This window comes from Triticum aestivum, chromosome 6A (assembly GCF_018294505.1).
Source record: "Triticum aestivum cultivar Chinese Spring chromosome 6A, IWGSC CS RefSeq v2.1, whole genome shotgun sequence".
Taxonomy (NCBI): Eukaryota; Viridiplantae; Streptophyta; class Magnoliopsida; order Poales; family Poaceae; genus Triticum; species Triticum aestivum.
In genome coordinates this window covers 83,817,104-83,831,916 of record NC_057809.1, presented here as the reverse complement: position 1 = coordinate 83,831,916, position 14,813 = coordinate 83,817,104, and the positions used below count along the sequence as shown (strand labels likewise).

Here is a 14,813-nt window from a genome sequence, read left to right as displayed (position 1 = left end):
TGCCGGAACTCATCTACTACTTCGCCCCTCTTGCTGGATCGAGAAGGCGAGGACGTCACCGAGCCGAACGTGTGCAGAACTCGGAGGTGACGTGCTTTCGGTACTTGGATCGGTCGGACGTGAAGACGTACGACTACATCAACCGCATTGATATAACGCTTCCGCGAACGGTCTACGAGGGTACGTAGACAACACTCTCCCCTCTCATTGCTATGCATCACCATGATCTTGCGTGTGCATAGGAAATTTTTTGAAATTACTACGTTCCCCAACAGTTTGGATATCGGAAGTATTCCGGGTGAAATCGGGATTTTACCGGAGTACCGGGAGGTTACCGGAACCCCTCGGGAGCTTAATGGGCCATAATGAGCCTTGTGGAGAAGAGGAGAGGCGGCCAGGGTAGCCCCCCCCCCTAGTCCAAATAGGACAAGGAGAGGGGGGCGCCCCCCCCCCCCTTTCCTTCCTCTCTCCCTCCTCTTTCCCCCTCCACTCCTAGTCCAACAAGGAAAAGGGAGGGAGTCCTACTCCCAGTAGGAGTAGGACTCCTCCTGGCGCGCCCCTCTAGGCCGGCCGCACCTCCCCCCTTGCTCCTTTATATATACAGGGGCAGGGGGCACCCTAGAGACACAACAATTGATCGTTTGATCTTTTAGCCGTGTGCGGTGCCCCCCTCCATCATAGTCCACCTCGATAATATTGTAGCGGTGCTTAGGTGAAGCCCTACGTCGGTAGAACATCATCATCGTCACCACGCCATCGTGCTGACGAAACTCTCCCTCAACACTCGGCTGGATCGGAGTTCGAGGGACGTCATCTGGCTGAACATGTGCTGAACTCGGAGGTGTCGTGCGTTCGGTACTTGATCGGTCGGATCGTGAAGACGTACGACTACATCAACCGCGTTGTGCTAACGCTTCCGCTTTCGGTCTACGAGGGTACGTGGAGAACACTCTCCCCTCTCGTTGCTATGCATCACCATGATCTTGCGTGTGCGTAGGAAATTTTTTGAAATTACTACGTTCCCCAACACCTTGAGCGCTGGAAGGCACACTGGCTCGTCGTGGAGGGGCCAACGGTGAGCGGCAGATGCAATATGAGCAGAAGTTGCGCCGTGACAAGGAGGCTCTGCGGCTTGGGGAGGAGGAGTGCGCCCGCCTCGCCGCTATGCTGCCGCCGCAGCAGACGTCGGAGGAGGCTGCCCTGGCGGTCTATCAAGCCGCGTTCGGTTGGGCTGGGCCTCCCCCGTCTTCATTGACCTCGTCGGGCGGTGACGACGACGACGGCAAGGGCAACGGCAACGGCAAGGGCAAGACAGTCTACTAAGGCAGCATGCGGGCGGTTATTAGTTTGTTTTTAAAAAATTTAGTTGTTTAAGTGGACTTTGGCCGGCCATTTATGTATAACCGCTGGGCGCATCTGCTGGCCCAAATGAAAAATCAGATGCGCATGTCCATCTGGCCGATCCAAACAAACGAAAAGCAGACAAAACGTACGTTCATTCGGGTCTGCGCGTTGAAGTTGCTCTAAGCAACCAAACCTGTGGTTGGCTCAAAAATTGTGGTTGGTTCACGTTCAGAAAACTGATTTATTTTGACGAGGGAACCAATAATTCTGTGTGCCGATCTGACCGATGGGACGGCAAAAAACAAGATCACGTGTCGCGTGCTTGTTCGCCGACCGCATTGTTGATTGTTGGGTGCCCCTACGCGCACCGCACAAGAGCAGAGCCAGTTGATCAGTTGATCTGTACCACCACACTTTGGCTCCTCCGCCCTCTGCTCTCTTCTGCTCGGCAGCCGAATCTCCCTCCGCCCCGCCCGTGCTCAGGTGAGAAACCTCGCCCCTCCCCCACCCATCGCTCCTCCATTTTGCTCGGCCCATTCCGTCTTTTGGTGGCGGGGCTTTCAGTTCCATCGATTCTCTAATTACGGATGACGCCTCGTTGAACAGAAACCCTCGGCGCCTTGCCCCTTTGCCAGAGGATGCCATTAACTCAGGTTTGCTCTTTCCTCTCGACACTACGTTTTTCAAGCAGTACATGTTTCCTGATGCATAAGAGTAATTTGTGAGGCATTACAATAAGGACTTACTGTAAGGGGCGTATTTAACTGTAATTTTCTGTAAAGAAAAAGGAATGCGTGCGCATATAGCAATTGTAGTTCAGAAAATGGTACGGTGTTGCCAAGACAAGTCTGCTTGTCGCGATGTAATTTTAGGTATGGTGGTTTGGATGAGCAATTGAGCATGTGATATGTATATAGTAGGATGACGGTTGTATGTATGGACGTATGGTCACATTGGCGGAGCTTAGGCAAGGCCGAATGGCCATGGCCCGCCCAGCTCCGGCACTTCTCCTCATATATATATATATATATATATATATATATATATATATATATATATATATATATATATATATATATATATATATATATATATATATATATATATATATATATATATATATATATAGGTTTGCTAAACTGAGCCTGAGCGCATACTCTTTATTCTGCGCGCTGGTCAAGCAACGGGCATAACTCCCGCGAAACTAGGCCCGGTGCCATCCGCCTAATCGTCTAATCGTAACCAACTCTTGAAACCATCGTAACAGACGCAAAAAATTACTACATGTGCCTTTGCTCTAGTAATTACCAGCCCAAGATCCTATGCTCGACTAAAAAGCCTTTGACTACGTAGTAATTAATGATGGTAACAAAAACACCACTCGTATGATCCTATCCACATGTCTCCTGGATTAGTAAAATCTACCAGTTGTAGTAAAAGCTACAAATAGGTTACTACATGCTGACTAGGAATTTACTACCGTCTCTAAGTTAGACAGACAGATAGTAAAAACACTCACATTGTGGTGATATCCATCTATACATGGCCATAGTAGTTCTAATTACCATATAGTAATACAATCATCACAAACTACCTACTTGCAATTGGCTCGTAACACCATTACCATTACTAGAAGCGGACACTCTTCATACAAGCAAAAAAGTGGATTGGTTTGGTGGATCAGGAACTGCGACCATGCATGTAGTAATTAATTTAATTCTGTTACTATATTCACCAAAGGTTTTACTATCAAGGTGGGAAAAAAGTGGCACGATTTGGCGGAGCGGGGACCGTGTCTGCACATAGTAACCGTTTTAATTCTATTACCATATATACCAAAAGAGTTTACGATCAGGTGGAATAAAAAATCGTTGATTAGGCCGAGTGACCCATGCGATCTGGCCGGAGCGTATAATTAGCATTCTGCGCTCAGGCTCACTTTAGCGCCACCGTATATATATATATATATATATATATATATATATATATATATATATATATATATATATATATATATATATATATATAGGAAATTATTTAGGAATAATATATTCTTACTCCTATGAAGATCTTCAATTGGTGGCGGTGGTTCATTCATCTTCGGGCCACGCCAACTGTTGACCTGGCCCAAACAATTTAAGGGAGAGCGGGTTTGGATGATTTTTGCTCAGCCAAATGATAGTACAGTGTTCTTCTTAAACATTTTTCTGTATGTTATCCTAACCTATGTGTGTCAGGTGCACAAACGTGGGGCTATAAGCCGTTCCATTGACATTGGTAGGTTCTCTGAATATGGAGAACTGAATCAAGCTTTGGCCCACATGTTTGGCATGGAAGGGCGACTCGAAGATCGACAGAGTATGGGTTGGAAATGTATCTACCAGGATTATGAGGGCGACTTCCTATTTGTCGGTGATGACCCATGGGAGTAAGTCCACCGTTAGTTTTCTGCCTATGGCTATATGAACTTCTCAAGATTCCCTGTTAAAATGTCATGAATTGATACAACTGAAACACGAATGTGTGCGTATTTCCTTTAAAAAAATGAGAAGTTTAGAACACTGCCCTCTTTTCTTTTACTGTTCATGATGAAAGATTGTACTGGTCGGTTACCCTGACATTTTTGGCATTGATGCTGCAGGGAGTTTGTGATCATCGTCAAGTCCATTTGGATCTTGTCGCCTCAAGAGGTTCTTCAGCCGATGTTTCCGGGTGGTGATTTAACATCAAGGCTGTAGCCTACGAAATCAATGCAGTGAAGAATATAGTGTATATGTGTGAGCTTATTGTTGTGAGGGCTAAAATTCTGCCAAGACTAGCTTGATCATGCGCGCTGCAATATTTGCCGTGAGGCCTAAATTCTCCTAAGGCTATACATTTGATCATGGGTGCTGCGACGCGCCATTTAAATGCTACGTGCATTGTCTCTGGGATATACTTTTTTCATGCCTGTACTATTTTCACACAACAATAGTGTGTTTAACTCTCTGAGAAAGAGAAGACGATAGCATCAGAGGTAAATACACCAGGAGTCATAGAACTTGCACGTGACGGTCAGTTTGGTGCACAAAGTTGTAAAATACGTGTTTTTGGTCATCAAACTTGCAAAAACGTTCATATATGGTCGCATTCCATGTACGCAGACGTATCCGTGGCCCATGTGGCATACCAGCATGGCCAGGGCCCACTGTAAGCCCACCACGCATGGTAGATCTGTAGGCTTTTTCTTTATTTATGTATTATGCACCTATTTTTTAACTTATTAAGCCCCTAAAATAAAATAATTTTTTATTTACGTATAAAGCCCTTAAAATAAAATGGAAAAATAAAGGATGGTTCGGTTACAAACTAGGGACGTGCCCCTACTAGGCTTGGGTTAACAACCACCAAACCAATGACCATTCATGTCTAGATAGCACGAATAGTTTTTATATCATATAAACACGGCCGAAAAATCAATTTTGCAAGAAATGTAACCCCAAAAAAGGAAGCACCATGGCTCGACTATGTGACCTCCTGGGTCAACGTTAACTAAGATTACCACCGGGCTTTGACAACACAACATATCAAATGGGACAAATATTTTTCATGTTGTTATTCCTTCTTGTTCTATGTAAGAAAAAAAAATTATATTATTGTGTTTGTGATATTTAATAAATGTTTATGTGTTACAAAAAAAGGTGTGTGACATTTAAAAAAAATAAACATTGTAAACCACATTTGTGTAATTAAAAATGATACATTGCATTTTAAAAATGTTCATGCATTCCAAAAAAACTGGTCATGACATTTTTTAAATGCCTATACAATGTATAAAACAGTTTGTGTAGCTTTAAATGTTTCGCACCATCCGAAAATGTTAAAAACATAGTTGAAAAAAGTTTCAAAACTTTTCAAAACTTGTATTTGAAAAAAATGCCAATCATACACTTAAAAAGTATTAAGCATATATTTTTTAAATACTCCAAACATAGATGTATACTGGAGTATTTAAAATATATGTGTATCAAAACATAGATGTATACTGGAGTATTTAAAACATCAAAACATATATGTATCACATGGAGTATATGTTTCAATACACATAAATTTCAAAACTTGTATTTGAAAAAATGTTAATATGGACGTGTTGTGTTGATTAACATTTTTCCAAATACAAGTTTTTGAAACTTTTTAAAATGCTGCGTACCTTTTTTGTAACACATAAATATTTTTTGAGTGTCACAAACACAAGAATATAAATTGTTTTCTTACATCTGGACGTGTTGTGTTGTCGGTGGTAATGTTAGTTAACCTTGAGCACAAGGTCACATGGTCGAGCCACGGTGCTCATTTTTTCCGTGTTACATTTCTTGTAAAAATTATTTTCAGTCAATGTTTACATGATACAGAAATTAGTCATGCTGCATAGACATGAATGATCAGTAGTCTGGTGGTTGTCCACGTGTAACTACTAGGGCACGTTGCAGCTTCAAGACCCCACATCGCTTGTTTTTTCATTTTATTTTTAGGGGCTTAATACGAAAATAAAAAAAGTCAAAGGCTTCTCTGCAGATCTACATGCTACAGCGGATGACATTGGACCCTGGCCACACTGGAATGCCACATAGCCTATGGATACGTCCGTGTACATGAAATGTGATCGTATATGAACGCTTGTACAAGTTTGATGACCGAAAACATGTATTTTACAAGTTTGTACACCAAACTGACCATCGTGTGCAAGTTCTATGACTTCGGGTGTATTTACCTCATAGCATCGACTAAGATTTACCGCTTGGCATACATAGCGCGTTACACATGACAACTCATTCGCAAAGAATAAGGAGTAATATCTGTTGGAATTTGGAAAATAATCCGAGCTTGCTGATTTGGTTAGCTTCCAAATCATGATCATGGTATATGTTTGTGTATGTTTCAAATTACAGCGTGAGTGGTCTACTCTAGTTAGTGTTATTTTGATGCGATGGATCCTTGGCAAACCCATGCGGGGGTGAGGTCGAGAGAGGTGACTCATGCTAGCGCCTCAGGGCGGACGATCATTGTATGGTGGAGCGACAAGGCAAAGACGGTGAGCACACTATTGTTGGCGGCGGCCGTTGTCCAGTGGAGCACGTCAAGATCATCTTCTGGAGAGTTAGACAGATAATGAAGTCATGTGTTGGCTCAAGGCCAGTGTGAGGGTGTGAGGTCGCCATGGGGACGGCGTGAGATCATTGTTGTACGAAATTGGTGAGATGTTAACTTCGATTACACCATAGTCAGTGAAATGCCGATATGAGAGAGGCAACATGATGCCGCTAAGGCAGGATGAGTCATGAAGTTCGTGTCAAGTGTTTGTGAACATGTGTCTGTTTGTGAGAGACAGTATTTTAGTTGAAGCACATCACAATCGAGGGGCTATCCGGTCCTGAGTGTGTCACCATGGGTGAAGAATGTGCACGATGACAAGAAATCAGGTTGTCATTGTCACGGTCATGAAATCCCTAGCAGCGCGCTAGACGGTATGTTAGTTCCTGATGCACAGGATTTGAGGGAGTTTCAAATCCTGGGGCTTGAGGAGGAAGAGAGGAGGAAAGGATGAGCACACACAGGTGCAGGGACAATTAGTTCATCTTTGATGCCCGCGACAACTTAAGTAGATAGTTGTTGGCTACAGGGCCTTGGCACCACTGGGCTTTAGTCATGCTTAACGGGCTTCCCGGGTCGGTTGCTTCACCTTAGTGTTAGTCCCCTACCTATTTCTCAAAAAAAAAAAAAAATTAGTCCCCTACCTCTTCCCTCTGATCTTTAGTGTTATCGGGTTCATACGCCGTGACATTTCTCCCTTCTTGTGGAATGGCTTGACCCCTAGCCGTCGATGGGAACTAACAGCACTTTCAGCACAACTTTAACACCCAGTTGTTTGGGGTCTCTGCCATATAAAAGCCTTAAAAAGGGGTAGTGTTAAGAGCTGAATGATAAGTGGTGCTATACCAAAACTCAGCTAACGGCAACCAGTGGTGCCATGCACAAAACGTCTGAAGTAAGCTTCCAAGCACTGGTTTAATCCCTCTGTCTCTGGGTGGCTAGCACTACTCAAATTCAGCTGAGTGACAGTTAACCGGAAGAAATGTTGCCAAAAGTGTCTGGTGAAAACCTTATCCCTACCAGAAATATTAGCATCAAGCAATCCATGTAGCTTGTACTCCCTCCGTTCCTAAATATAAGTTTTTTTAAACATTTCAAATGGACTACAACATACGGATGTGTGTAGACATATTTTAGAGTGTAGATTCACTCATTTTGCTCTGTATGTGGTCACTTGTTGGAATCTCTAGAAAGACCTATATTTGGAAACGAAGGGAGTATATATTATCCACAAAAACCTGAGCAATCTGTATGGTCAGGAACCTCCTCTTTCTGTCTCAGCATGGCCAGGACGGCACAACGTTTATTTTGAGGCTCGAGCGTTCTGGATATGATTAACTACAAACTATGTGTGGTTCCAAATTCAGTTTCAGGAATTCAGAGGTTGGTTCTAATCTAATGCATGATGATGTTTTGAAGTTTAGACATAAACCACTAGCTTTGCCCAGCGAAAGAAGTGTCATGCTCAATTGTATCAGTAAGACGACAAAGCCATCTTATCTGATGACAAGTCACAACCAAAGCAAAAATGAAAGTGTGTCAGAAATGCAGTGCATATTTACATATATATAGAAGATAACATCAGCACGTAGTATTCAGTTACCTCGATCGATAACTAGCCCCGAGCCGAGCCAACCAGCGCATGCATAATTCAGCACATAAATAGCAGCTAGAGGCACTACTACATCATCATGCCCACATAAACAGAGATATGTACTGGGTTTCCCATCCATGCGCTGGTAAAGTGGTAAGAACCACAGCTCATGTCCTTTTCCTAGCCCTCAGACTTCTTGCTCATTGCACTGGCTCTGGACGTGGTTTTTGTTGTGACGGCGGCAGATGGATCTGGAGGAGAAGCGCCATCCCCTGCCAGTTGCCTGCACATTCGGAAACAGCAAACTGAATCATTCAATCAGAAATCCTCAGCTGCTGGACTACATTATGAAACAGGTAAATATCGACTTGGGCAATATTCAGTTTCGCTTCTAGTCACAGCCTCACAGGAGGTAATTCTATTAAGCACGAAAGGTATTTAGATGGCCTCGATCGCTCGGTGATCTAACCTGCCAGCCTCCTCCACTCGCTCGAGGAAAGGGTCGACGCTATCCATGTAGGTGTTGAACTACAGATATATTTGAAAAGATGCCTGCTTTATTGATGACTTCTAACTTAGACGCACCGCCTTCACAATGTTGTTGAATTTTGCGCGAATTTTCTGCTGTTCTCTGTGGCAGCAGTCCTTAGTGAAGCAGCTTCCGAATACAAATTCAAATCCTGTGTGGTGACACAAAGAAACATGATATGTCAGTTATTTTCAGGAAACAAAGACACAATTAACGAAAAAATGCTGCTAAACCTGCAGGCTTTAACAGTTAAAGAGATGGACAGCGAGTATCGTGTTTCTGCACGAACAGCGGCAATAAATACTAACAAGGCCTCACATGAATCACCAAATTTAATGATGTTCCCATTTTAAAAGGATTTGAAGTTCAAACAAGCAATATATTAGAATAAAGAACATCACCTTAGCGATCATTGCCTCCACTTTCTTTTCTCTAAGTTCGAGGCACTACAGTTTAGGGCGCAATTACAGGGTATCTATTGGTTAATCATATAACTAGAAACAGCAGTAAGTGCAACCCTTATACAAAGTAGCACCACCAGGCACCAGCTAGCTGTACCAAATAATCCAAAATATTGAAGAGATATATCATACGAGGAAACTAAATTGTCCTGGGAGACGCACGTAGCAAATAGTTTATTTTATCAAATTCCAAGACAGTAAGTCTGAAATCAGTTGCCGCAGTCAATGTTCATGAGCGATGTTTTAAAGGCGTCCCTAAGGCGACGCCTAGGCGACGCCTAGGCGTCAAAGCGCTCCCCCTCCGCTTTGGAAAATCGACCGCTTTGGGCGCCTAGGCGTCCAAAGCGCCCGCCTAGGCGTCGCCTAGGCGCCAAAGCGCCCCCCCTCCCTAAGGCGGTAAGGCGTCGCCTTAAAAACATAGTTCATGAGCAAAACACCTTATAGAATTATCAATACACAGTAGTCTGAAATCAGTCGTGGATTCATAAAGAAATATGACGGTAGAGAGTTGCCAATACACAATTGTAGAATGCAGTGAGTGAACATTATATTTCTTTGAAAGACAAAAAGGAAAAAATGTATGACACAATACATATGGTAGAATGAGGTCAGTGTAAAGCATGATCTGGGTACCAAACAGATGCATAGCTTTTTTGTGAAAGAAATTATTTGTTGGAAGTACCAAGTGTAGTATTTGAGAACATACTGGCACTCAATGCACAATACATAAATGATCAATCCATAGTCGCAAGTCAAAGATATTTCACTGTTACCAAAGCCATCTTGAGAAGCAAATACCAGCACTACAAATATACTCCAACAAAAGTGAACTAAAACTAAAAAAGGTACTAACTAATGTGGTCGAGAAATATCAGATATTGATCAATGATAAGCACCCACCCCAACCAAAAAGTAAATCTAACGCCTATTTCTTCCACATTAGAAGCACACACTCATTTCATTTGTTGGACGAAACACGGCTGTAGTATTCAGTGAAGTCCAAACGGAAGAGAAGGAACTTTAAATCAACGTGTTTCTGCAGGGGCAACTGGGAGATAAATGAATCAAGAGAAGCTGTATAATCTTTTGCAATGCTATCCAAATCTTCACCCATTTTCCGAAAAAGTTCCCCTGCGAGTTGAATCATGGCTTTTCTGCCCCCCTCCAGCCATGAACCTGTTTCCTTCGATTTTGTTTTCAGTTTACTCTTTCCCCTGCAATAAGAAGGAAAACTTAAAAGTAAATCAAACAGTAGACGTGATGAGATTTTGAGGAAAAGATGGCTAGCTATTTCTGCAATAATCTAACCTTAGTTGCAGCTCATATATCCGTTCAAACCACCTATCAGCATGGCTGCGGAACTGCAATATGATGTCAAACAAAGCAAAAAGATTTCTCAAAATTCCCAGGGACCTCTCACCCAGGAGGGACTTCTCCACAATTGAAGTGAGATACTTATCATGTCCCATGAGAAGATCATCCAAATCTTTTGCTGCATCCATTTCTTCTGAAAAACGAGCCCAGGAAACCTCCAGGACCTCAAACATAATGTAGTACTGGAAGTTGGTCACAAAATGGTTCATTTCATTGAACAGAACTTGGCATTTCCGAAGAACTGAAACAAACTGAGCCCTGATGTTTGTCCCTTCCTTGTAGAATGGAGAAGAAACAATGCAATTAGGCTTCATTGTCTTCCAGACTCCAGTCAGAGAATGGTCAACATGCTTAAGCTTCCATAGGAAGTTGAATATCTTGAGGTACATCTTCATGACTGAAGCTGTGAACACCGTGTCCAGAGGGACCCTAGCGTCATACTCCAAGGAGAAGACGTCCCAGCCACGATCACCATCTCCATGATCCATCATCTTTACTCTTATCCGGTCCAAGATGTCACGGTCATCATATTGCGCATCAGACGCACGTATTGCAGTTTCAAGCAAGCCAGCAAGGTGGAAGGAGCTAATTCTATTGGCTGGTTCTGACAACTCTGGACCAACAACATCCATCAGATACTGAACAAAATCACCCTGCCCAAGAAGCAAATATCGCTTGATAGCAAGACAATGGTCTTTAAATCGGTATCGCTTATGGATCACATCCATCAAACGTTGATCAATCCTCTTGGCTGCTTCTACCACCAATGCCTCCAAGGCATCAATCTGCCCATAACCAAGCCCACCTCGACTTGTTGTGGTGCCAACATAGGCTGCAGCCTCAGTGGCAGCCTCAGCCCAACCATTATCATCACAGCAAACTCTGAGAAAGTTGATTGACTTCCCTGTTCTGAGGATCCTTTGTGCCAGCACCGGAGAAATGAAACTCGGTAGCATATCAGACTGAATAAGGTAGCCCTCCCGCCACAAAGATTCAGCCTTAACTGGCTGCCCAACAATGAAGAACTCACCAAATACATCCTCCAATTCACCTTCAAGCACCCAGCTTCGGACCATTTCAAACAGCGGCGAGCAGACTCGCCGCAGCAAGCGGCCCATAAAGTCTTGAACCATGGGATCCCCGTGCTGTGCGTGCCCATGGATCACACCAGCCATTCCACCACCTCTCAAGCCACGGCATCCATCCACCAAGACAGCCATCAAGCGCATTTTCACCGCAGGCTCAGCAAGCCAGACAACGAGACACCGCAGTGAGAGGTAATTACCTGACACACCCGAATCAGACCCAGGTGTTGGGATCGGATGCAACGAGTACGACTCTAGAACTGCAAGCAGCTTATAGTAATCAGACAGCTCCTCCTGTAGAGCCGAGCAGAAGGCCTGAGCAACAGTGCCGACCTCGGTGGCGGCATGAGAGGGCAAGCGGCTCACATTGTCGGAAACGAAGCCTCGCACCTTGCGGAACAGCCAGCCGACCTCGCACAGCTTGCGTACCAGGGTGCGAGTGGAGCCAGGCACGCGGACTCCGGCGGGCAGGTCGTAGGTGTCGCTGGCCTTGTCGTACCGAACGTAGCGGCCGTCGATGCCCTGGCAGGCGTACAGCACGTCGCGCACCAGCGTGGCCTCCGACACCTCCGTCTCGTCGAGCACCAGCTCGGTGTACTCCCGCAGCGCGATCTCGCGGATGTTGTCCGGGTCCTTGGAGACGAGCGCCGCGCCGCCGGCGGGCGTGCCGGGCGCCCGCGGGGCATGCCTCGGCGGCGCGGCGGTGGGGAGGTCGGGGAGGCAGGCGGCGGCCCCGCGGCGGTGGGGGGAGAGCGAGTCGAGCAGGTAGAGGAGCGGCCAGAGGGAGGCGGGGCGGGACCGGGCGGAGAGCTTGGAGTGGAGGTCGGCGAAGGCGAGCGTGTCGTCGGGGCGGCCGGAGGCGGCGAGGCGGCGCTTGACGGACTCCGCCAGCGCGTGCTCGTCTGGGAAGACGGCCGGGGCGAGGCGGCTGGAGAGCAGCCGGTGCGCGAACCGCAGCGCGCCGCCGGAGTCGGCGGGGACGAGGCGGAGGACGAGCTCCTTGACGAGATCCCCGGACTGGTGCTCGTCCATCGGGGAGGCAGTGGGCGCTAGGGTTCTCTCGGATGCGGCGCGGGAAGGGGACGGCGGCGGCGGCGCGCAGGTGGTGCGGCAGTCCAAGCCGGCCGGCCGGCCGAGAAGGTAGGGGAATCGGGAGGTAGACCTAGCTAGAACTGAATCGCCATGGCGTCTCGCTATCGATTTGGGTTTTTTTAGGAGGGAAAGAAGAAAGGAGAAGAGAAGGAGGGAGGCATCGGTGCATTGGGCTGGGGAAGCGAGTTTTCCTATCATGGGCTGGGGATGGGCAGTGCGGAGGCCCGTCGTCTCCTTCATCCCGTGGGCCGTCGATCTGGATGCTCTGTTCTGTCCGCCCTTCAAAACAAAAACCCTAATAGCAAAAAAAAGAAGAAGATAAAAAGCCCTAAACCCCCCTCAAAAAAAGAAGAAGAAGAAAAAGCCCTGAATAAAAAAAGATCAAAATAGACTCTTCCCTCAAAAAAATCAAAATAGACTCGGCGCTAAAAAAAAATCAATATAGACTAATGGATCTATACCTATGCACTCGACCGGTGTAGTGTTAACTCTTAATCAAGTCAAATTAGGCTGAATGTGTGCAATAAAATTACCGCCTAATGCAGACAACCTAATACAGTCTGTCAAACTATGTGCAAAATATGATTTCTGGTATGTATCCACTGATCCAGTCTCAGTTGAGCCATAGATGTAGATGGCTCAAAAACAGTGTCGGTAACCAAACATTCCCATAAACCACATAGATGTGAGCTCATTTAGAGCATCTCCAACAACAACACTATTTGAGAACACCAAAAAGTGAGTGAAAATTAGGGTATCAAAAAGTGGGGCAAGAAAAGATGATCATCTTAAACAGTTGTCCTAAAATAGGGCAACATTGCTCTAACCGCTGCACTAAAATAGGATAGTTGCACCATAATTTCCTCCATAATTGTGTATGTTTTGAAACAACTGATGAACTATGGATAAAATTTTAACTTTTGAAAATGACCTTACACATAATTGACAACATGTTAAATTGAACTTCAAATCAACATATCAAAATCAACTCAAACCCACATATAAAGTTCAAATGCAAACCACAAGCATAGTACATCACCAACACAAATAAAATTGCATTGAACAAAGTGCATAGCCTCTCAATTTTCATCCCCTTCATTGGCACTTGTGCTTCCATTGCCTCCATGCCTTGGAACATTGTATTGCCATAATTGGCCTCATTGCCACCACTGGCTCCATTCTTTTCATGGCCTCCATCCATGCCATCACCCATAGCACCTGTTGGGTTTCGTAGTAATTTCAAAAAATTTCCTACGCACACGCAAGATCATGTGATGCATAGCAACGAGGGGGAGAGTATTGTCTACGTACCCTACGCAGACCGACTGCGGAAGCGATGACACAACGTAGAGGAAGTAGTCGTACGTCTTCATGATCCAACCGATCAAGCACCGAAACTACGGCACCTCCGAGTTCGAGCACACGTTCAGCTCGATGACGATCCCCGGACTCCGATCCAGCAAAGTGTCGGGGAAGAGTTCCGTCAGCACGACGGCGTGGTGACGATCTTGATGAACTACAGCAGCAGGGCTTCGCCTAAACTCCGCTACAGTATTATCGAGGAATATGGTGGCAGGGGGCACCGCACACGGCTAAGGAATCGATCACGTGGATCAACTTGTGTCAACTTGTGTCTTTGGGGTGCCTCTACCTTAGTATATAAAGGAGCCAAGGGGGGAGGGGGCGCCGGCCAAGAGAGAGAGGCGCAGGAGGAGTCCTACTCCTACCGGGAGTAGGACTCCCCCCCCCCCCAATCCTATTCCAACTAGGATTCCCAAGGGGGAAAGAGGGAGAGGGGTGGCCGGCCACCTCTCCTAGTCCTAATAGGACTAGGGGAAGGGGGGAGGCGCGCAGCCCCCTTGGGCTGCCCCTTTCTCCTTTCGACTAAGGCCCATGAAGGCCCATATGGCTCCCGGGGGGTTCCGGTAACCCGGTAAAATCCCGATTTCACCCGGAACAATTCCGATGTCCAAACATAGGCTTCCAATATATCAATCTTTACGTCTCGACCATTTCGAGACTCCTCGTCATGTCCGTGATCACATCCGGGACTCCGAACAACCTTCGGTACATCAAAATGCATAAACTCATAATGTAACGGTCATCGTAACCTTAAGCGTGCGGACCCTACGGGTTCGAGAACAATGTAGACATGACCGAGACACGTCTCCGGTCAATAACCAATAGCGGGACCTGGATGCCCA

The 14,813-nt window shown here is 45.7% G+C and overlaps 2 protein-coding genes across 5 annotated transcripts; one reads left to right on the top strand and one right to left on the bottom strand.

The window, feature by feature from the left end:
• The first annotated feature begins 1,692 nt into the window (after window positions 1–1,692).
• On the top strand, window positions 1,693–4,365 carry LOC123130350 (auxin response factor 5). Its single transcript, XM_044550264.1, has 4 exons — window positions 1,693–1,827; window positions 1,951–1,997; window positions 3,582–3,772; window positions 3,986–4,365. The coding sequence occupies exons 2-4, from the start codon at window positions 1,983–1,985 to the stop codon at window positions 4,080–4,082; spliced, it is 303 nt and encodes a 100-aa protein (XP_044406199.1). The 5' UTR covers window positions 1,693–1,827; window positions 1,951–1,982; the 3' UTR covers window positions 4,083–4,365.
• A 3,644-nt stretch (window positions 4,366–8,009) lies between these two features.
• On the bottom strand, window positions 8,010–12,760 carry LOC123132195 (gamma-tubulin complex component 3). 4 transcript variants are annotated; one of them, XR_006464554.1, is made up of 4 exons: window positions 10,367–12,758; window positions 9,959–10,272; window positions 8,538–8,748; window positions 8,010–8,373 (listed from the first exon to the last, which is right to left on the bottom strand). XR_006464554.1 is itself a non-coding variant. In XM_044551964.1 (2 exons), the coding sequence occupies exons 1-2, from the start codon at window positions 12,547–12,549 to the stop codon at window positions 10,017–10,019; spliced, it is 2,439 nt and encodes an 812-aa protein (XP_044407899.1). In that variant the 5' UTR covers window positions 12,550–12,758; the 3' UTR covers window positions 9,807–10,016. The 4 variants fall into 4 exon arrangements, 2 of the variants coding, with proteins under 2 accessions (XP_044407899.1, XP_044407900.1); XR_006464553.1 differs by having other exon boundaries at window positions 8,010–8,351; XM_044551964.1 differs by lacking the exons at window positions 8,010–8,373; window positions 8,538–8,748 and having other exon boundaries at window positions 9,807–10,272.
• Between the last annotated feature and the right edge of the window lie 2,053 nt (window positions 12,761–14,813).